The sequence below is a fragment of the Protopterus annectens genome, chromosome 9.part0 (genome assembly GCF_019279795.1).
Source record: "Protopterus annectens isolate FY-2018-M chromosome 9.part0, PAN1.0, whole genome shotgun sequence".
In the NCBI taxonomy this organism is placed as follows: domain Eukaryota; kingdom Metazoa; phylum Chordata; order Ceratodontiformes; family Protopteridae; genus Protopterus; species Protopterus annectens.
In genome coordinates, this window is record NC_056743.1 from 867,916,318 (window position 1) to 867,939,908 (window position 23,591).

The 23,591-nt window shown below is 44.8% G+C and overlaps 1 protein-coding gene across 2 annotated transcripts in view; it reads right to left on the reverse strand.

Moving 5' to 3' along the window:
• OS9 (OS9 endoplasmic reticulum lectin) overlaps positions 1–23,591 on the reverse strand; it is a 1,402,051-nt gene that overhangs the window by 1,180,469 nt on the left and 197,991 nt on the right. For both annotated transcript variants that reach the window (XM_044083591.1, XM_044083590.1), the window contains exon 3: positions 688–751. In XM_044083591.1, the coding sequence (XP_043939526.1) occupies positions 688–751 (64 nt within the window). The remainder of the gene's footprint in view (positions 1–687; positions 752–23,591) is intronic.

Genomic DNA, 23,591 nt, shown 5'->3' on the forward strand with positions numbered 1-23,591 from the left:
AGTGCTGCAACATATACTAAGAATGCAAGCATTTTAATATAAAAATTGCTGGTACAGCGGCATAAATCTAGGAAAAATATTCACCGTTAATGGCAAAGGTTCAACTATCAGCCTGAATGCAAAGCCAGTAGAGGAAAATGGAATAAGTAGCCGAGAGGGAAAAGACAGTACAGCAGCTTTATGTAGATTAGCTCTATCGGTATTTCAGCCAAACAAATGCCAGACTATGCATCCATAAATGTACAGCATCAAGCATCATGCCATGCTGGAGGAGGTGAAAAGAAATAAACATCCCTGCAATGTGAATACTTAAAGATTCTATCAATGAGCTCTTTACTCCTAATAGGGGCAAAAAAGCATAACTGGCAAGAAAATACACAGAGACAAAAGAAAATATGGCTACAGCAGAAGCAAAAAATGTAGCACCATTTACTGCAAACACATGCATATGCACTGCAGTTAATTAAAAATGTGAACTAAAAGATGGTGCAGCATGCTTTAGGGAAAATGTACAGCTCATAGCATGGGACAAAAACAGAGCTAAATGAACTTTGTACAGAGCTAGATATGGCACTCCACGCTCCTGGGCAGAGGGCCATCAATTACAGATCCAGGCTGATAAAGATGATGCAACTTCTGGATATCTTTTGATCCAAATACAAAATTTTCTCTTTAAACTCAACTCACCTTCCAGGTGATACTGCTTCACATGCTTTCCATAGCAAAACTCGTATGTCCACCAGTCTTTTGTCTGAAAGAGACAAGTAACATCCGTGAAAAATTCAATTTCTCTAACTGGTGTAGAATGAATTTTTGTTTCAACAGCTGTAAAATATGACAGCAACTCACTATCAGACAAAGCTACACTGCAATACAAATATACATACATATCACCAACCAAAAGTATACCGCAGGAAAACTGCTGCACTTGGCTACAACTGCACAAATTCTTTCAAGAGAAAAATAATCATACAGTAAGCAATTTAAAAATTCTAAAATACAACTTAACCCCATATGCTTACTGTGAAAGTTTGAGTATAAGCATTCTGGATTTAAACTGTAATGGTACGGATATAAATTAAGAAAAAAATTAAGCTCTGTAAATGTACAAATCATGCTCAAAAATGTAGGATCACTTACAGCAGTCAGCAGAATTATCTTGATCCAGAATTTCTCACTTTACTGTTGCAGTTAATACCGTTTTAGGTCCTAGTTCAACCTTTTTTTTTTACCCATCTGCTGTCCCACAGTACAAAGGGAATAAGCCCAGACTACAAGCCAACTTCAATTAACTCATGCACTGGAGAAGCCAACTGGGGAACAAAATGAAGAGCTGGAATTTTTCTCACCTTTCCATGGAGGAATAATGGGGAGGCATACCTTGGTTCATAGGCAGCTACTAGTCATGAAGTCTAGGGCACCACTGAGAAGCCTAGCCCAATTTTCCAGCTACCCCAAAGCATTGTATGGTTAATGGACTTGTTCAAGGTCATACAGTAGGCAAATGAGGGCTGAGGAAATAAAAAACTTGTAATCGCAGGAACTGCAGTTCACAGCTCTAGACCTCGAAACCAACTGCACTATTTACAACCCCTCCCCCCCAAGACTGGTTCCAAATGGGTGAAAGATAGCCCTCAAGGAAAGTAGTTGCAAGCCCTTGCACCACCCCTCTGCATATCAAAGTCCTGGGTTCTTATGGTCATGTGTATGGGATAGTTAGGGCTTAGAGGTGAAAAACAAAACTGACAACTGCATGGTCATACTACAGCTATGCTCTTCCCTTCAATGGCAGTGGTTCTGTGGTAAGCAGACATGGAAGCAATAAAAAATAAAAAAGCAGCAAAAGTGTGACTATTTACTTAGTGTTTGAGAAAGCTTAGTTTTAAGCTGAACTCAGCGAAACAGATTTTCAAAAGATCACTGCTGTAGTAGACTTAGCTATATACTAGTAAGGATAAAGTACAGTTTTGTACCTACCATAAATGTAGATGTTAGAGTGTATACCCTGCTGCAGTCATCACACTTGGGTTATCCTGCTGTCAGGCGGTCCCACAGCCAGCCTGAATTCCAAAGTCTTGGTCCGGCGTCGGTTGCTGTCGCTTCTTTCCTGACGTCAGTGCGCCAGGGGTATATAACAGGCATCCAACGCCATTTTCTTCAGTTTTTCTTGCCCCAGATGTCAGGTGCCCCCCCAAAAGGTGGTCAGTAGATAGTACCAACAATGAAAGTTTAGCACAAACAAAACATCCCTCCAGCTATAAGCAAATACACCACAAAGGTATCAGATTTTAAGGTATTGAAAGGTTTTAGATAGGTCAGAGGGGATGGAGGGAGGGTAACCTGGACTGCAGCAGGGTACACATTCGAACACCTACATTTATGGTAGGTACAAAACTGTACTATGTTCATTGTGTTACCCTGCTGTAGTCATCACACTTGGGTAGAATCCAAAAGCTAAGGATGGGAGGTGGAGTCAAACAGGGTTACAGGAGGCTAGAAAGCCCTGCAAAACTGCAGTGGCGAAGCCAGCTCTAGTCTTAGAGTAAAGTGGTAAGTGATAGTGTTTGGTGAAGGTGTGTACTGAACTCCAAGTTGCAGCTTCCAGAATATCCTTGGTTGGCACCCCCCTGAGGAAGGCTGTAGAAGTAGCTGCTGCCCTGGTACAGTGGGGCCTTATGCTAGCAGGAACTGGTTTTCCATGGTGGGTGTAGCAAAAACGTATGGAATGTCCTATCCATTTGGAAATGGTCTGTTTTTAGATCTCCTTTCCTTGTGATGCTGCAGCATAGGATACAAAAAGCTGGTCATATTTTCTGGAAACCTTAGTTTTATCCAAGTAGTAACGGAGCTGCCTGTGAATGTCCAAGGAATGCAGGAGTCTTTCTCCTTTGTTCTATGGATTTGGAAAGAAGGTGGGTAAATGGATGGTTTGATTTAGAGCCACACTGGATGCCACCTTAGGCATAAAGGAGGGGTTAGTTCGTAGAGAAACTCTGTCTTGATTAAAAATGAGGAAAGGCTCTACTGCCATTAGTGCCTGAAGCTCTGAGACTCTTCTGGCTGAAATAACTGCTAGCAGCAGGGCAGTCTTCCATGATATAAACTTTAAGTCAGCTGAGAAAGCCAAAAGGAGGTAGTGTAAGTTTTTCCAGAACAAAATTGAGGTCCCAAGTCGGTGTTGGTGCTCTCCTGGGAGGCCTAATGTTTTTGGCCTCTCTGAGAAACTGCCTTAGAAGTGGATGTGAAAATAAGGGAGGATCCGTGTTGTAGTGAGCTGAAATAGCTGAGGCGTGGATTTTAATAGATGAAAAAGAAAGCCCTTTGTGTAACAGTTCAGTTAAATATTGTAGAATCTGAGGTATGTCCGGCTGAAGGGTATTTTGGCCTTTAGTTTGGTTCCAGGCGCAAAACCTTTTCCATTTGTCTGAGTAGGCTTTCCTGGTGCTGGGCCTCCTGGCTTCCAGAATAACATCCATAATAGCTTGTGAAAGAGGAGCTGGCTGGCTGCTTAGGTGATTTGCCATGCAGCCAAATTTAAGGTTTTGAGCTGGCTGTGTAGAATCTGACTGTCTTGCTGTGTGAGCAGATGAGTAATTTGTGGTAAAATCCATGGTGGGCCCTGAGCCATATTCCTTAATAGTGGGAACCAGTGCTGGTGTGGCCAGTCTGGGGCAATGAGCATCATTCGGGGTCTCTCCATCCTGACTTTCAGCAGCACCTTTGTGAGAAGGGGCAATGGAGGGAAGGCATATACTGTCAGCATTTTCCAACTGAATGAGAGTGCGTCCACTTTCCAAGCTTGATGGTGAAATGTCCTTATACAAAATTTTGTTCGCTATAGTTTTGGGGGCTGGCAAACAGGTGTATGTCTGGGTGCCCCCATTTTTGAGTTATAATTGCAAATACTTGTGGATCCAGTTTCCACTCGTGGGGATCCATGATGTTTCTGCTTAGGTCGTCTGCCAATGTGTTATTTTTTCCTGGCAGGAATTGAGCTTGTAATTGAACTTGGTAAGTCAGTGCCGTGTTCCACAAGGTCATTGCTTGACTGCATAGTGTGTACCCCCTTGTTTGTTTATGTACCACATTACTGTGGTGTTGTCTGTCCTTATTGTAAGTTGTCCTGGATGTAAGAGGTCCTTGAAGGCTGTCTGGGCATTCTGTACAGCTAGCATTTCTTTTTGATTGATGTGCAGACTCCTTTGATCTGCAGTCCATATGCCTTGAACGCACAGTCCTGCCATGGGTGCCCCCCAGGCATAGTCAGATGCATCTGTTGTCATAGTTTGCCTGGCTGGGGGTAAGGTGAAAGGCTGACCCTTGCTGAGGTGACATGCCTGTGACCACCATAGGAACTCCTGTTGAAGGCAGGGAATGAGAGGTATCATTGTTTCCAAGCTGTGGCTGTGTTGAGTCCATATGCTTTTTAGGTACCATTGTAATTTCCTAATATGCAGTTTTGCAAATGGTATTAGTAGTATGCAAGATGCCATGAAGCCCAAGGCCTGCAGAGTTTTTCTTGCAGGGAGTTGGGTCTTTGTTGCCATTGTTTGGAAGTATTGAGTTAGTTGTAGTTGTTTGTCTGGCATCAGATAAGCCATCTGGGCCATTGTATTCAAGCTGGCACCCAGGAATGTCATTTTGTGAGGGCACTAGTTTTGACTTCTTTTCATTTACTGTGTACCCTAGGCAACTTAGAAGGTGTTTTACAAAAGCCAGATGTTGTAAGAGAATATCCTTGCTTTCTGATTGAATGAGGCAATCATCCAGGTATGGGTATATTTGAATTCCTCTGTCTGCAGTATGCAATTACTGGTGCAAGGCATTTTGTGAAGACCGTGGGCGCAGTAGAGAAGCCAAAGGGCAGCGCAGAGAATTGGTAATGGGTTGAACCTGCAATGAAAAGGAGGTATCTTCTGCAATTTTGTCTGATAGGGACATGCAGGTATGCCTCCTTGAGGTCCAACGTTACTAGCCAAGCTTTCTTGCCCAACATGGGAAGAAGCTGCTGCAGTGTTAGCATCTTGAATTTGGGTACTTGCAAGAAGGTGTTTAGAATTGAGAGGTCCAGAATGGGTCTCCAAGCATGGTCCTTTCTGGGGACTAGAAAGAGCCTCGAGTAAAATCCTTGGCCTTGCTCCTGTGTAGGTACCAGCTGAATGGCTCTCATGTCCATGACAGCTGTAATTTGTTTTTGTGCCGCTGCCCATTGATTTTGTGGCAGGTTTGGCATTCCTTTTATCCTTGGCAAGGTGTGGAAATGGAATCTGTATCCTTGTGAGATAATGTCTAGGACCCATTTGTCCTTTGTGACGATGTGCCAGTTGTCTGCACAAAATGCTAATTTTCCTCCCAAGGGAGCTGCCAAGAGAGTTTTGCTTGGCAGTTTGAGGTTTAAGTCATCGTGTTTGCCTTCTAGTAGTTTGGGACCCGTCTTCTCCTCCCTTCTGTGTTGCAGTGCCCCATTGTCGAGGTTTGTAAGGGATTTGTGCTTGTCCTCTGCCCCTTGGGCGCCTGTATTTACCCCCTGTGGTCTGTCAGAAGCTGGGAAAAACCAATTTTTTGTTGGCCAATTTCTGCTGAAGCGTGGGGGCTGTACCTGTAAGAAATCTTTGACTGTCTGCATAGATTTTGCCTTATCCTCCATTTTCTTTAAAACCTCTTCTGCTTTAACCCCAAGTAAGACATCCTGCTGCAAGGGTGCATCTAGTAACTCTGCTTTAACATGATCAGGCAGAGTTTGTTCCTTTAACCAAGCATGCCTACGTATAACAGACCCAGTAACAGCTGCTCTACAGGAAGCTTCCAAGGAATCAATTCCACATTGTAAAGTATTTGCCCACCTGTTCAGCTGCATGCAACAGATCCTGCATTTCCTTGAATTCAGACTGTTGAGGGTGCGTGCTCATCTTTTGTTTTATTTGAGACATTAGGAATTGCTTGTATTTAAGCATGTGAAATTGACAATTTAGTGCTCTCATAGCTAGAGTAGCTGAGGTGTAAACCTTCTTCCCCCACCTATCCAGTGCTCTGGAGTCCCTTTCAGAGGGTACAGGATTTTTAGCCATAGAAGCCTTAGCCCCTTTGGGACCCTGGGAGATTGGATCAGCAACAGGGCTTTTGTAAAGGAATTTGTATGAGTCAGGCACTCTATAGTATCTATCTGGTTTGGCTGGAGCAGGAGGCAGAGAATCTGGATTTAGACTAGATTCTAAGTAAACATCATCCACAATGTCTAAAAAGTACAGTTTTGTACCTACCATAAATGTAGATGTCCGAACTGGATAGCATCTGCAGTCATAACAAGTGGGTTGTCCTGTCGTCAGGCAGCCCTTCAGTCGGCCGGATTCCAAAGTCCGGGTCCGGCTTCGGCTGATGTCGCACTCCACCCGACGTCATCTCTGTTGGTCTTCGGGTATAAAGGCATCAGCCGACGCCATTTTCCTCAGTGTTTCTTGCCCCAGATGCCAGTAGCCCTCTTGCAGGCTAAAATTTGGATAGATGCCAATGTTTCCAAATAGATAGAGGTAAACACAACAATAAGCATGTATGTACATATACACAAACAAATACACCATAAAAGACTCCCCCCCCAACAGCTAGCTATTAGAAGGGTAAACACCCTAGGAGTACCACAGAGGGATGGAGGAGGGTAATCCTGACTGCAGATGCTATCCAGTTCGGACATCTACATTTATGGTAGGTACAAAACTGTACTATGTCCTTCATGGATGCATCTGCAGTCATAACAAGTGGGTAGAATACCATAGCCAACTAGGGAGGAGGATAAAATAGATTATGGTGTGTTTAGGATCCCTTGCAGTACAGCAGTGGCAAACCCTGCTCAGGATCTGGAATATAGAGGCAAATTATAATGCTTGGCAAATGTATGCACGGAGGTCCAAGTAGCCGCCTCAATAATGTCTTTGGTTGCCACTCCTCGTAAGAAGGCTGTGGTAGTGGCTGTTGCCCTTGTAGAATGAGGTCTTATGTTCTGTGGAATTGGTTTTCCATGGAAGGAGTAACAGAAGCGTATGCAATTTCCTATCCATTTGGAGATTGTCTGTTTGGAAATAGCTTTTCCTTCCCTTCCTGTTGCATAGGCTACAAAAGTTGGTCAGTCTTTCTGCTATTTTTGTTCTGTCCAAGTAGTAGCGTAGCTGTCTATGTACATCCAAGGTATGCAGTATTCTTTCCCTCTGTTTTGTGGGTTGGGAAAGAAGGTAGGTAGGTGGATTGCCTGGTTTAAAGACAGTCTGGATACCACCTTAGGCATAAATGTAGGATTAGTCCTCATGGACACTCTATCTTGGTGGAAGATTAGGAAGGGTTGCACTGCCATTAAGGCCTGTAGTTCTGAAACCCTCCTTGCTGAAGTAATTGCCAGTAGGAAAGCAGTTTTCCATGACATGTGTTGTAGGTCTGCTGTTGCTGCTGGTTCAAAGGGTGCTAGTGTCAACTTTTCTAGCACAAAGTTTAAATCCCAAGCTGGTAATGGTGGTTTCCTTGGAGGTTTTACATTCTTGATTCCTCTGAGGAATTGCCTGAGCAAAGGGTGCGAAAATACAGGTGTATCAAAGCTGTATTCTGCTGAAATAGCTGATGCATGTATCTTGATGGAGGAGTAGGACAGGCCTGAATGAAGAAGTTCGCCAGATACTCCAGAATGTTAGGCATATCTATGTTTGACACATCTTTTCCCCTTTCCGTACTGCAGATCACAAACCTTTTCCATTTTCCAGCATAGTTCCTTCTTGTTGAAGGTCTGCGTGCTTCAAGAATAATGTCTTTTACTCTTTGGGAAAGTTCTGGAATAGCTGCTGTTATGTGATGTTCCATGCAGTCAGTTGCAAGGTTTTAGGTTTGGATGTATGATGCTGTAGTTGTTCTGCGTTAACATCAAGGGCATCAGGGAATTGTCCACATATTGTTCGAGACATGCTCCTCAGTAGTGGGTACCAGTGTTGTCTTGGCCAGTTTGGAGCTATCAGGATTATCCTTGGACGTTCTTCCTTGATTTTCAGTAGTACCTTGTGTATCAAAGGAAGAGGCGGGAATGCATATGCTGTTAGGCCTTTCCAGTTGAAAGAGCGAATCCACTTTCCATGCTAATGGGTGGAATGTCCTTGTGCAGAATTTTTTGAGCTGGTGATTGAGAGGTGATGCGAATAGGTCTATCTGTGGCATTCCCCATTTCTTTGAGATGGTCTTGAAGATGTCCGGTGAAGCTTCCATTCGTGGGCATCCGAAGTGGTTCTGCTTAATATGTCTGCTAGGGCATTGTCTTTCCCTGGTACAAATATTGCCTGTAACTGGATGTTGTAGCTGAGTGCCAGGGTCCACAGCTCCAAGGTCATTCTGCATAGGGGGTATGAATGAGTGCCTCCCTGTTTGTTGATGTACCACATGACTGTGGTGTTGTCTGTCCTTATCAACTGGCCCTCTTTGAGAAATGGTTTGAACTTTTGGATTGCCAGTTTTACTGCCAGCATTTCTTTTAGGTTGATGTGCAGTTGGAGTTGATCCTGTGTCCACAATCCTTGCACGCATTTGTCCAGCATGTGGGCCCCCCATCCTAGGTCTGAAGCGTCTGTTGTGATGGTCTGGCTTGCTTGACATCTGCGAAAGGGTAGGCCTGGGTTTGACTGGCATGCCTGAGCCCACCATAGGAACTCCTGTTTTAAGCATGGAATTAGTGGGATTTCTGTTTCTAGACTGTGTCTGTGTTGGGACCATAAATTCTTTAGGTACCACTGTAGTTTTCTCATATGTAGTCTGGCAAATGGAACTAAGATTATGCATGATGCCATGAAGCCCAAGGCCTGCAGTACTTTTCTTGCTGTTAACTTGTTCAGTTTTGTTAGTGCCAAGAAGTATAGAGGAGTTCTTTTGTTTTCTGTAGTCAGGAATGCCATTTGTTTTACTGTGTCCAATTCCCAAGAATGTCCTTGTTTGGGATGGTATCAGCCTTGACTTTTGTAAATTGACTGTGTATCCCAGTGCTTGTAGCAAGTAAATGACCCTTTGTAAATCTGTTGTCAGCTTGCTTTTGTTGTCCCCTTGTAGCAGGCAGTCGTCCAGGCATGGGTAAATTTGAATTCCCTGAAGTCTGCAATGGCGATTACTGATGCCAGGCATTTTGTGAATACTCTGGGCAGTAGATAAGCCAAAAGGCAATGCTGAGAATTGATAGTGCTCTGATCCTGCAAGAAATCTGAGGTATCTTCTGCAGATTGGTCGAATGGGGACGTGCAGGTATGCCTCCTTGAGATCTAGAGTTACCAGCCAAGACTCCTTGCCCAGCATGGGAAGAAGTTGCTGTAGGGTCAGCATTTTGAATTTTGGGACAATGATGTATGTATTTAAGGTGGACAGGTCGAGAATTGGTCTCCAACTTTTTTCCTTTCTTGGAACTAGGAATAGTCTGGAGTAGAACCCTTTCCTTGCTCTGCTGTTGGCACTCTTTCCACAGCTCTCATGTTTGCTAACTCCATTATCTGGCGTAGAGCCTCTGTTTTTTGATTTGGAGGTAGATTTGGCATTCCTCTTTTGACTGGAAAAGTGTGGAAGTGAAACCGGTAACCTTGATCTATGGTTTGTAAAATCCACTTGTCCTTTGTTATGTAGTGCCAGTTCTTTGAAAATAAGGTTAACTTTCCGCCTAGAGGAGCTGCTATTTGTTCCCTGGTAGGCGGATTTAGGTATAAGCCACTGTGGTTGTGTTGATGTAGTGGCAGTGGTTGTGTCTGTGCCTCTGTTGTTACCTTGCCACTGTCTTCCTCTGTAGGCACCTCCTCTGGATTGGTTTCTGCCTCTGGAACGTCTATTCCTGCCCCTTTGAAATTTTGTGGAGTCAGGAAAGGACCAATTTTGGCAGGCCAGTTCCTGCTAAACCTTGGGGTTGAACCTGCAAGAAATCTTTAACAGTTTGAACAGATTTTGCCTTTTCTTCCATTTTCTTCATAACCTGCTGGGCAGATGTACCAAACAAACTTGTCTTGTCCATAGGAGCATCTAGCAACTTAGCTTTAACATGATCCGGTAAAGCTTGTTCCTTTAGCCATGCATGCCTTCTTATCACTGTGCCTGTCATGGCTGATCTAAATGAAGCCTCCAGTGCATCATAGCCACATTTTAAGGAATGGTTGCTAACCTGTTGTATGTTATTTACCATCTCTAATACATATTTCTTATCAAGAGATTCATCAGTGGTTAGTTTTTAGTTAACTGATCCAGCATAAACTCTTGGTATTGTATCATGTGAAACTGACAGTTTAAAGCTCTAGCTGAGAGAGTAGCTGAAGTGTAGACCTTTTTACCCCATCTGTCTAATGACCTTGCTTCCCTTTCAGAAGGAATAGGGTTTTTAGCTATGGTCGGCTACTGCCTTGGGGCCCTGGGATATAGTTTCTGGGTCTGCAAGTGGAGCCTTGTAAAGGTGGTGATGAGTATCTGGCACCCTGTAAAATCTGTCTGGTTTGGCAGGGGCTGGGGGTAAAGAATCTGGAGCGGAGCAAACATCATTGAAAGCATCATCCACCACAGAGAGAACAGGGGGTATAGCTAAGGGCCTGTGCTGTGGGAGGTGCAGAAAAGTCCTAAGTCTTTTCCTGGAGTCTGAAAAATCCTGTTGCTGCCATTGGAACTGTTCTCGCATGGCATGCAAGGTTTCCCCAAAGGAGAATTCTTCTGGTGGGAAGCAGCTGGGATGGATTCTTCAGCATCAGAATCTTCAAAATTGGAGAAGGAGCCTCTGGCTGGTCAGTTATGTCTGATTCATCAGCAGAATCATCAGAGGACACTGGCTCGGGGGCTCTGCCCTAGGTCTCTTCTCTGGGGGCTGAGAGGCCCTGTCTGGGTGAGATTGAGATCCTCTAATTAAAGAAATTAAATCTTCTGCCAAGGTAAGCATTTGAGAACTAGAAGAGGGCCTGGATGTGGGTGGTTTAACAGGCACTGTTTTAGTAGTCTTGGCTGCTTTAGCCCTGGCGAAGGCCTTAATGGACATGGCTGCTGGAGGCCTAGCAGCACCACGTGCTGGGGTAGAAACATCCAAGGGATGGTGTCTGATAAGTCAACCACCGTAGTGGGTAAAATTTCTGAAGTCGTTTCAAGAGTTGTAGCAGGGGCCTCAGTTGTAGGAATAGGTTCAGCTGTACTTTGTTCAGTTTTCTCGGTTTCGGCCAAACCGAGACACTTTCATGTTTGCTTGACCATGGTTTCGGCGAAACCGCGGACCGCGAGTGTCGGTCTTTATCTTTGCGTTTTTTGCTAGATTGGGTAGTCGAAGGATCCGACGGCATAATGTACGCAAAATCAGAACCGAAAAACTGTTCTGCAAACTCCGACCGACGCCTAAGCGTTGTCGGTTGAAAGAACCACAGGCTGAACAGGCTGCTACGGCCTGGGCTGGGCCTAAACAAGGCAGACAGTAAGAGTGGAAATCTTTATGAGGTATTTGTTTCCCACAGTTTAAACAATTGTTAACTTTTTCTGACATCGGCTGAGGCAAGAAAGAGTCCCCAACGGGGTACTTAGCTTTAGAAGTCTTCGAAGTAGTATTCGGTAGAAGTAATCTCTGCATCCGACCGACCGGCACTTGCGAACAGCTTCTGCTTCGGGCGCCACGCGGCAAGAAAGACTGAGGAAAATGGCGTCGGCTGATGCCTTTATACCCGAAGACCAACAGAGATGACGTCGGGTGGAGTGCGACATCAGCCGAAGCCGGACCCGGACTTTGGAATCCGGCCGACTGAAGGGCTGCCTGACGACAGGACAACCCACTTGTTATGACTGCAGATGCATCCATGAAGGACATTTGGGGGGATAGCAAGTGGTCTGGGCTGGGGGAGTAAAAGAAACTCTCTGAGCCTTTTCTTTGAGTCGGAGTAGTCCTGACCTTCCCAGTGGAAATGTTCTCTCATGGTATGTAAGGTTTCCCAAAAGGAATAGTCTCTTCAGGGGGAGAAGCTGAGAGAATGGAATCTTCAGCATCAGAATCTTCATAAGGGGGAAAGGAGCAATCCTGTTCCTCAGAGGAGCCTGAGGAAATAGACACTTGATCAGAGGAGGCATAATCCTCCTCTTGTCTAGGCCTTTTGTCGGGGGTGGGTTGGGAACCCCCGATTAAAATAATCAAATCTTCAGCCATTTTAAGTATCTGTTTCTTAGGCATGGGGCCTTGAACTGAAGTGCAGTCTTTTTTGGTTTTAGAAGAGTCTTAAGCTTAGCATAAGATTTTATGGTGAGAGTAGTCGGTCTGAAGACACCTTCTGAAACCAAAGGTGTTTACAGCACCGACTTCTCCTTCTGCAATGTCGTCAGTAGGGCCTAAAGAAAATGGCTGTGTTGCCTAGAACTCTCTGCTAGAGAATCCGAAGCGGTCTGGGATACCAATTCTGCGGTAGCCAGGGGCTGCGTAGGTGCCTCACTCAAAACCAGTCTGGCTTGGATCTAGGCTGCCTTACCTTTGCATTTTTTATGCACGCCGGTAGTCGGTTGCTCCGACGGCATAGTGTAATTAAATTTCCTACCGAAGTAGTGTCGTGCGAAAACAAAGCGTCACTTTATAGTTCGCTTATTGAACCTAGCATAAAACCGACCAGTGACGTCGTGGTCTGGGCCTAAGCAAGGTATACAATAAGAATGAAAGTCCTTATGAGGTATTTGCTTCCCACAAGAAATGCAATTGTTAACTTTTTCTGACATCGGACTGAGGCAAGAAAAGGTTCCCCAACGGGGTACTTAGCTTTGAAGACTTCGGACTGAAACTCTATTCGAAAACCTCAGGTGTCGGCCAACCGGCACTTACGAACTGCTTCTGCTTCGGGCACCGCGCGGCAAGAAAGACTGAAGAAAATGGCGTCGGATGCCTCGTATACCCCTGGCGCACTGATGTCAAGGAAGATGCGCAGCAACCGACGCCGACCAAGACTTTGGAATTCAGGCCGACTGCGGGACCGCCTGACGGCAGGGTAACCCAAGTGTGATGACTGCTGCAGGGCAACACGATGAACATCAGCTAGCCAGCTCCCAAAGCTTCAGAGCACCTTCCACACATTCAAACGGTCAAGCAGATCAAGCTGAGCTGACTAAAGACTAGTTAGGGTGTGAAGCCATTCGTAGCTTTCCTGCCAGCTTACAGGGAGGCTGAGCCCTGAAAGGACAATGCTAAGAACAAAACAAATAAAGTAAAAAAAGTAATAAGATAAATAAAATACAATAAATAAATAAATAAAATGTTCACATTCTAGCATAAAGAAGTACAGCAGTGTACACATACCATAAATGTAGATGTTATGATTGTATTCATTGTTGCAGTCCTAACAAATGGGTAATCCGGCTACTGGCAGCCCTCAGTCAGCCAGAATACCAAAGGCAAGTATAACTGCCATCGGTTGTAAAGGATGTCAGGGCATCAGATACAAAAGGAGGCAGCAGATGTCACTTCCTCAGTCTTTCTTGCCATAACAGTCAGGTGGCCCCAGAAAGCACAGTTTAAATCAAAAACCAATCTGACAACTAAATTAAGCCTGTACCTCAGGAAAAAAGAATAGGAGAGGACCACAAGAAGGGGGAAGGAGGGAGGGAAACCAGGACTGCAAAATTGAATACACTCTAACATCTACATTTATGGTATGCGTACACAACTGTACTATGTTCATAGTGTTTCACTATTGCAGTCCTAACAGATGGGTTTGATTACCAAAGCCCAGAGAAGAAAAGGGGGGGGGGCAACAGCATCAAGGGTTGGAGATAATGCCCTGCAACATCGCAGTGGCAAACCCCGCCCTAGCTCTGGAAAACAGAGGCAAATTATAATGCTTTGTAAAAGTATGAACAGAAGGCCATGTGGCAGCCTCCAAAATGTCTTTAGTAGGGACCCCCCCCTTTAGAAAGGCTGCCAAACTGGAAGACGCTCTAGTAGAGTGGGTCCTAACTGCTTGAGACGGAGCTTTGCCATGAAAAGAATAACAAAAAGCAATGCAGTGAGCAATCCATTTAGAAATGGTCTGCTTAGAAACAGCCTTGCCCTGGGCTCCAAGGGCAAAACTGACCAATAACTGTGCTGATTTCCAAAGGTCCTTAGTCCTGTCCAGGTAAAACCTGAGCGGTCTCTGCACATCAAGAGAATGTAGGATCCTTTCACCTCTATTGCAAGGATTAGGAAAGAAGGTAGGAAGGTGTATGGACTGATTAAGAGCCAGGCTGGAAACCACCTTAGGCATAAAGGAAGGATTAGTCCTCAGAGAGACTATCTGCATGGAAAAAAGAAAAGGCTCCACAGCCATCAAAGCTTGCAGCTCCGAAACCCTCCTTGCTTAAGTTATAGAAAAGAGGAAGGCGGTCTTCCAAGAAAGAAACTTTAAATTTGTAGAGGCAGCTGGCTCAAAAGGAGGAAGAGTGAGTTTCTTCAGAACAAAATTAAGATCCCAGGCTGGAGTAGGTGCTCTTCTGGGAGGTTTTAGATTGCAAGCACCTCTGAGAACAATTTTCATCAGGGGATGAGAGAAAATGGGCTGTTCAAGAGAACAATGAGCAGAGATGGCTGAAGCATGGATCTTGGAGGAAAAAGAAAGACCACCCTGAAGCAAATCAGCCAGGTATTCCAGGATCAGAGGAAGGGTAGGTTGAGAAGCAGACTCCCCTCTACCTTGCATACATTGAGAGAACCTTTCCCATTTGCCAGCATAGGATTTCCTAGTGCTAGGCCTCCTGGCCTCCCTCAGCACGTCAACCACCTGTTGGGGAAAGGGTGGAAGAAAGGGAAGGAATCATACAATGAGCCATGCTGCCAAATGGAGAGACTGAAGATGAGGATGTAGAATGTTTCCCCTTTCCTGAACCAAAAGATCTGGCTTCAGAGGAAGATGCCAAGGAGGAAGATGGGAGACTGTGAAGCAGCTGATACCAATGCTGTCTGGGCCAGTCTGGAGCTATGAGTATAGTCCTTGGACGTTCATCCTTGACAGTCACTAATACTCTGGGAAGAGGAGGGAAGGCGTACACAACATCCAAGGGAAGGACAGAGCATCCAACTTTCCAGGCTCTGCTGTGTTGCTGTCTGGTGCAAAAGAGAGGTAGCAGATGGTTGCCTGGGGAGGAGAAAAGACCCACCTGAGGAGTGCCCCAATGTTGAATGATCTTGTAAAAGACTGCTTTGTTCAGCTGCCACTCGTGAGGATCCAGGGTTTGCCTGCTCAACTTGTCTGCCAAAACACTGAGCCTTCCTGGAAGAAACCTGGCTAGAAGATGCAGGTCCAGGGATGCTGCCGTGGACCAAAGATTCATGCTTTGCCTGCACAGAGGGGTAAAAGTTAGTCTCTCCCTGCTTGTTAATGTACTACATGACCGTAGTGTTGTCTGTTCTGACAAGCAGGGTCCCTGGAGAAAGAAGATGTTTGAAGGCCAGTAAGGCCTGCTGAACTGCAATAAACTCTTAGATTTACGTGCCGGTGCATCTGCTGGGCATTCCAACGGCCCTGTATGCATCCACCATCCAGGTGTGCTCCCCAAGCGTAGTCCGATGTGTTTGTAGTCAGAACTTGAGTGGCAAGAGGAGTCTGAAAAGACATGCCTTTGTTTTGTAGACAAGCTGTTGCCCACCATAGAAACTCCGTCTGCAGAGATAGAAGCAGAGGAATCATCATATCCAGGTCCTCTGAGTGTTGACACCAAATGTTCTTGAGGTATCATTGCAATTTCCTCATATGCAGTCTTACATATGGAATCATGAGAATACAAGATGCCATGAATCCCAGAGCTTGCATGTATTTCCTTGCAGGGAGCTGGGACAGGCTTGCCAAGTCCTTGAAGTAAACAGAGCTGTGTGCTTCTCCTGGGTGAGATATATCATCTGGGAGGCTGTGTTCAGACTCGCTCCCAGGAATGTTATCTCCTTGGATGGTACCATTTTCGATTTTTCCACATTGAAAGTGTAACCCAGGGAGTCTTTACAAATTCCAGATCCTTTAATCGCTGTTCTTGAGAACTTGCTTGAATAAGACAGTCGTCAAAGTATGGGTAAATCTGAATTTTCTTCAGCCTGCAAAAAGCAATGACTGGGGCCAAGCACTTTGTGAAGACTCTGGGAGCAGTAGATAAGCCAAAGGGCAGCGCAGAGCATTGGTAATGCTGCTCACCCACTCTGAAACGAAGGTACTGCCTGCAACTTTCCCTGATAAGAATGTGCAGATAAGCCTCTGAGATCCAAGGTTACCAGCCAGGAATCCTTTTCTAGAAGTGGTAGCAACTGATGTACAGTGAGCATTTTGAACTCTGGAATTACTAGAAGCGAGTTCAGAATGGAAAGATCCTGGATAGGATGCCAGGTGCCTTCTTTATTTGGAACTAGGAAAAGCCTGGAATAAAAGCCCTGGCCTACCTGCTGAGCAGGGACTGATTCTATTGCTCCCAGATGAGACAGAGACAAAATTTGTTTTTCTCCTTCTGCTCTTTGGTTTGGAGGAAGGTGTGGGAATCCCTTGAGAGCTGGAAAGGTGCAGAAAGAAAACTTGTGCCCTAGGGACACAGTTATGAGCACCCATATGTCGTCTGTGATAGTGGCCCAGACATCCGCAAAAAGGGCCAATCTTCCCCCTAAAGGACTCTCCTGGCCAGCAAGAATAGGCAGAAGTTGCAAAAAGTCATTGAGAGTGCTTAGATTGAGATGCAGGCTTGGAGCTTCCCCCTTTAGAAGTGGAAGCCTGCCAACACCTAGACCTTTGAGAGGCAGCCCCCTAGAAGATTTGTAACCTCTAGTCCTGGAGTGGTTCTCTCTGCTGGTATCAGGAAAGGTCCAACTCTTGGAAGGGTAATTCCTGCTAAAGCGAGGGGGGGGTTGAACTTGCAGAAAATCCTTAACAGTTTGCATGGACTTGGCCTTATCCTCCATCTTCTTCAATACCTCCACTGCTTTGCTGCCAAAAAGACTGTCTTTATGCAAAGGTACATCCAAAAGCTTAGCTTTAATGGGTTCTGGAAGAGGCTGTTCTCTGAGCCAAGCATGCCATTTGATAACAGATCCAGTAGCCGTAGCCCTGCTGGATGCCTCAAGGATGTCAAAACCACAATGTAAAGAATGCTTATTGACCAGACTGGCTGAATTCAGTAAATCCTGCATGTCTTTACTCAGTCAAAAGAGCTACACTTGCTATCCTAGACTTATAGCCTCCAAGGTATGCTGCTGGTACTTCAGCATATGAAAAAGACAACTGGTAGTCTTAATAGCTAGGGTGGCAGAGGTATAAACCTTCTTGCCCCACCTATCTAGATTCCTAGACTACCTATTAGAGAGAACAGGATTCCTGGTAACAGTGGCCTTAACTCCTTTGGGGCCCTGCGAAATAACCTCTGGATCAGCCAACGGATGCCTGAAAAGAAACCGATGAGAATCAGGGGCTCTGTAGTACCTGTCAGGTTTCCTGGGAGCAGGAGGAACTAAATTTGAAGACAAGGAATTTTCCAGAAAAACATCAACTTCCAACACAGGGGGGATAGCAAGAGGCCTATGATGAGGTAAATCCAGAAAATCCCTAATCCATTTCTTGGATTGAGGATAATCCTGACTTTCCCATTTAAAATGTTCTCGGAGGGTATTGCCCCAGATGTCAGGTGCCCCCACAATGGGAAGCAATTATATGTTATGGTACACCTCCAACAAAAAGCAAATACACCAGAAAAACAATATACCAAACAAGAAGTAAAGGTAGAGCCAAGAGAAGTCAGTGGGCAGGAGGGAGAGTAACCAAGACTGCAACAGTGAATACACTAACATCTACATTTATGTTAAGTGTACACAACTGTACTATGTTCTTCACGTTTCACTGTTGCAGTCATCACATTTGGGTTGATTCCCAAAGCTAAGGAAGGGAGGAGGAAGTTAAAGAGCATTAGGGCCAGCTATTAAGCCCTGCAAGACTGCAGTGGCAAAATCAGCTCTGGATTTAGAAAAAAATAGGCATGTAGTAATGCTTGGTGAAAGTATTTTTATTTATTTATTTATTTTATTTATTTTACATTTGTTGACCGGGATAGTCCAGCTGGATACATATCCATTTTCAGTGGAGGCCCGGGGAGAAAAGCTCCAAGGAAGAGAGGTACAAGAGCACATATTACAAACATTACAATGGAAATTGAACATTTAGTATAATACATTAAATACACTTATGATATTAGAAAAGTACCAAAAAATAGTGATACAAGAGCAAATATTCCAAGCAATACAACAGAAATTAGACATTTAGTACAGTAAGTTGGTACACTTCTAATTATGGGTTAGAACAATAAGTAAGTAAAAAAGATGGAATCGTAGGATGAAAGGAGTTGGTAAGATAGAATGTAAAGGTTATAAGGTGACCCGTTTGAGTTGGGTTACATGGTGGCTAGTCTAGGCCATAAGGGGTCGTGGGCAAGGGATATTAATCAGGGTTAGGGCATGGGCATAACCATTGGGTTTTTAGAAACGCTCGGAGGTGAATTTTAAATTGGTCCAGAGTGGTCAATTGTCTAAGGTTGCTTGGAAGGGCATTCCATAACTTGCCAATGGAATTGGCATAGAGAGCATCCCCTCCTGAATTGTTTGGTTTGATGGTCAATACTTGACTAATTTTGGATGACCTAAGGGATGATAGATTTGAATAGGAGGTGAGAATGTTGTTGAGAGAGGGAGTTTTGTCAGGGTGTTTAATGATTTTGAATGCCTCGGTAAGCTGGTTAAATTTCAGAAGATTAGGCAATTCTAACCATCCTAGTGTTCTAAGGTTTAGGCAATGGTGGGTTCGGTAGGGCATACCGGTGATAAATCTAGCTATGTGGTGATAGGCAGTGGATAGTTTATTAAGCTCTTTTTTGTGAAGGAAGGAGAATATAGGGGAGGCATATAGGAGGGTGGAGAGGAGGTGAGTTCTGGCAATGGTTAGCTTGGTGTGAGGGGTTAGGAATTTCTTTATCCTGTACATGGATCCAAGTTTCTTGTTCAGTGTTTTAGTGGTCAGGTTCACGTGCATGTCAAATCTAAGTTTGTGGTCTATTGTCACCCCAAGTAGTTTGGTGTGGGAGACTGGATAGATTTTGGTGCCATTGTTAGCAGAGACAACAAAGATAGGAGTTTGGGTGCTGGGAAATTGGAGACTGGGAGGTATTGCTGGAGAAGGGAAGAATAAAAGTAATTTGGTTTTGGTTGGATTGAGTAGGAGTTTTAGGTTTGAGAACCATTTTTCTACTAATGAGAAGCAGATTTGGGTAGTAGCTTGAAGGTTGGTGAGGGAGACGTCAGAACAAATAAGGGTAGAGTCGTCTGCATATTGGATGCAGGTGGTATTGGGAAGGACTGAGTGTAATTCATTAATAAAGAGAGAGAAAAGAAGGGGACCAAGGATAGATCCTTGAGGGACACCGATATTAGTGGGAAGAAGGTCTGAGATCCTATTATGCCACTGTACTGCTTGTTTTCTACCAGAGAGGTATGCGTTGAACCAACTAATGGTGGATTTGCTAAGGTTGAAGGTTTCAAGTGTGAGGAGAAGTTGTTTATGGTTAACCATATCAAAGGCTTTTGAAAGGTCAAGAAAGAGCAGAGGAAATTAATTTGTTGTTCGGTTGCAGTTAATTGAGTCAACAAAGGAGAGAAGAGCAGTGGTGGTGCTGTGATGTGGACGAAAGCCGTGTTGGGAATTAGATAGGTGTTTGTTTTGGGTAAGGTGGGTGATAAGTTGCTTGTGAATGCAGCGTTCCATAATTTTGGATAGAGGAGACAGGATTGCAATGGGTCGATAATTAGATGGATCAGTGGAGGGACCTCCTTTGTGGAGAGGAATAATAAAGGAGGTTTTCCAGATAGAGGGGATCGAGGCTTCAGAGATTGCACGGTTAATAAGGATAGATACAGGGTAAGCAATGGCATCAGCAGCTATTTGCAAGTATTTAGCCGGAAGTTGGTCAGCCGCTAGGGTGGTTGTATGTACAGAGCTCTAGGTAACGGTTTCTAGGATGTCCCTGGTAGGGACTCCTCTGAGAAAGGCTGCAGAGGTAGATACAGCCCTGGTGGAATGTGATCTTAGGGGTAGGTTTTCCATTGTGCTTGCAGCAGAAATGAATGCAATGGGCTATCCATTTGGAAATGGTTTGCTTTGAAATGGCCTTCCCCTCTGCACCTGCAGCAAAGCCAACTAGCAGCTGTTCAGATTTTATGAAAGGCTTAGTCCTGTCCAAATAAAATCTAAGTTGTCTGTGCACGTCCAGAGAGTGCAGTATTCGTTCCCCTTTGTTTTGTGGATTAGGGAAAAAAGTAGGCAAATGAATGGACTAATTTAGGGCCGCACTTGACACCACCTTGGGCATAAAGGAAGGATTGGTCCTGAGAGAAACCCTGTCTGCATGGAAGATAATTAAGGGTTCCACTGCCATGACGGCCTGTAATTCAGACATTCTTCTTGCTGAAATGACGGCTAGAAGGAAGGCGGTTTTCCAAGAAAGGAATTTCAACTCTGCTGTTGCAGCTGGTTCAAAGGGAGGGAGAGTGAGCTTTTCCAATACAAAGTTAAGGTCCCAGGCTGGAGTGGGGGCTTTTAAATTTCTGGCGCCTCTAAGGAATTGTTTTAGCAGGGGGGTGAGAGAAGAGGGGTGGCTCAATATTATAATGTGCTGAAATGGCAGAGGCATGAATTTTAATTGACGAGAAGGATAGGTCCTTGTGGAGCATTTCTGTGAAGTACTGAAGGATATATGAGGTACGCTGGGGCACCAGCCTGGCTCCTGGAACAGTATCTTTTCCACTTTTCAGTATAGGATTTTCTAGTACTAGGCCTCCTTGCCTCCAGAATGACATCTAGCACCTGCTTACTGAAAGATGCTATAAGAGAGCTCAAGGAATTAGCCAGGTTTGAAGCTGAGGGTGCAGAATCTGGCCCACCTGCTGGGACAGCAGGGAATGGTTTGAGGCAGGTGCCATGGTTCCAGCAGTGTCATACTGTGCAAGAGGAGGTACCAGTGCTAGCGTGGCCAGTCTGGTGCAATCAGTATTGTCCTTGGCTTGTCCTGTTTGATCTTTAGCAGAACCTTCGAGAGGACAGGCAGAGAGAGAAAGGCATTAACTGAGAGGCTTTCCCAGGTAAAGGACAGGGCATCCACTTTCCAAGCCTGACTGTGGGGAGCCCTTGTGCAGAATTTGTCCAATTGGTAGTTCTGAGGGGAGGCAAACAGGTCTGTCTCTGGAGTCCCCCCCATTTGTTCAAGAAGTTGAATATTTTTGGTTCTAGTTTCCATTAATGTGGGTCCATGAGATTTCTGCTTAAGCTGTCTGCCAGTGAATTTAGCTTACCTGGCAGGAATTGAGCTTGTAGTTGCACTTGGTAGCTCAAAGCTGTGTTCCACAGAGCCATGGCTAGTCTGCAGAAAGGGTACGAGTGGGTTCCCCCCTGCTTGTTTATGTACCACATAACTGTGGTGTTGTCTGCCTTTAACAATAGTTGTCCTGGAAGAATGTGGTCTTTGAAGGTTGTCAGGGAATTCCGTACAGCTAACATTTCTTTTTCATCGATATGCAGGTGCATCCGTCTCGGGTTCCATTTGCCCTGGATGCACTACCCTGTCAAGTGAACCCCCCATGCATAGTCTGATGCGTCGGTTACGGTTTGGGCAGCAGGGGGTAGAGTGAATGGTAGTCCCTTGTTTTGGTGGCAGGCCTCTGCCCACCAAAGGAACTCTAAACTGTAGGCAAGCAACCGTAGGAATTATTGCTTCTAGGTCCTGAGAATGTTGACACCATAGGCCTTTTAGATACCATTGTAGTTTCCTCATATGCAGTCTTGCATATGGAATTAGAAGAATGCAGGAGGCCATGAAACCAAAGGCTTGCAGTATTTGCCTTGCAGATAGCAGGGATTTTGTGGCCACTAGTTTGAAGTAGGTTGTCAAATGAATGTTTCTCTGGCGTGAGGAAAGCCATCTGGGAAGTTGTATTCAAGCTTGCTCCCAGGAATATAATTTGTTGACAGGGTACCAGGTGTGATTTCTTTTCATTTATGATGTACCCCAGACAAGTTAGCAGCCTTTGTACAAAAGCCAGATGATTCAAAAGTATGTCCTGTGTTTCTGCCCGAGTTGGACAATAGTCCAGGTATGGGTATATTTGAATATTTCTTTGCCTGCAAAATGCAATGACTGGAGCTAGACACTTTGTGAATACCATGGGCGCAGTAGATAAGCCAAAGGGCAGTGCAGAGAACTGATAGTGCATGCAGCCTGCTTTGAAGCATAGGTATCTTCTGCAAGACTCCCTGATAGGGATGTGCAGGTATGCTTCTTTTAAGTCTAGTGTTGCAACCATGCATCCTTGCCTAGCATAGGAAGCAGCTGGTGAAGAGTCAGCATTTTGAATTTTGGACTCACCAGAAAGGTGTTTAGAAGTGAAAGGTCCCATAGGACACCATGTATTGCCTTTTCTAGGTACCAGGAAAAGTCTTGAATAGAAACCTTGCCCTTTTTCCTCTTCTGGTACCAAATGAATAGCCCCCATGTTTAAGAGAGAGAACTTGATTTTGGCCTCTGCCCACTGATTTGGGGGTAGATCTTACCACCCACTTTGTGTTGGTAACGTGTAGAAATGAAATCTGTATCCTTGGGACACTATATTTAAAACTCATTTGTCCTGAGTAATGAGTTCCCAGTTTTTGGCCTGCAGACCAATCTTTCCGCCTAAAGGAGCATTCAGTTGGAAAGTGCTTGGAAGTTTTAAAAGCAAGTCATTGAGACAGTTTTCCATAGGGGGGAGTCTTACTACTCCCAGTTTTGGGTGCGGAAACCCCCCACTGCCTAGACTTGTGCGTCGCTTGTGACTGAAACATGGAGTTTCTGCTGGGTCTGGGTTTGGCTCGAGAAGACCTAGAAGGGGCTAGAAAGGACCAATTTTTAGAGGGCCAGTGCCTATTAAATCTAGGAGGCTGAACTTGTAAGAAATCTTTAACAGTTTGCATAGAATTAGCTTTATCTTTCATCTTTTTAAGAACCTCCTCAGCCTTGTTGCCAAACAGTCGGCCCTGATTTAAGGGAGCATCCAACAATTTAGCTTTAACATGATCAGGCCAAACCTTGCTCCTTAAGCCAAGCATGCCTTCTGAGCACAGACCCAGTAACAGCAGCCCTGAAAGAGGCCTCTAATGAATCAAATCCACATTGCAAAGTATGTTTTCCAACCTGTTCAGCAGAATGCATTAAATCCTGTAATTCTTTATTTTTCAGCAGTCAGGAATTATCACTTTCTGTTTAAGCAATCCAATAACATGTTGTTGATACTTTAACATATGAAACTGGCAGTTTAAAGCCATAATGGCCAAGGCTGCAGAAGTGTAAACTTTCTTGCCCATCTATCCAGCGCCCTGGAGTCTCTATCAGAGGTGGTAGAATTTATAGCAGTAGAAGCCTTAATGCCCTTGGGTCCCTGTGAAATAGTCTCTGGATCCGCAATAGGATTTTTTAAAAAGGAACTTGTGAGAATCAGGAACCCTGTAATATAAGTCAGGTTTTCTGGGAGCAGGAAACAAAGAGTCAGGGGCCAAACTAGACTCTTAAAAGGCATCAACAACAAAGTCTAG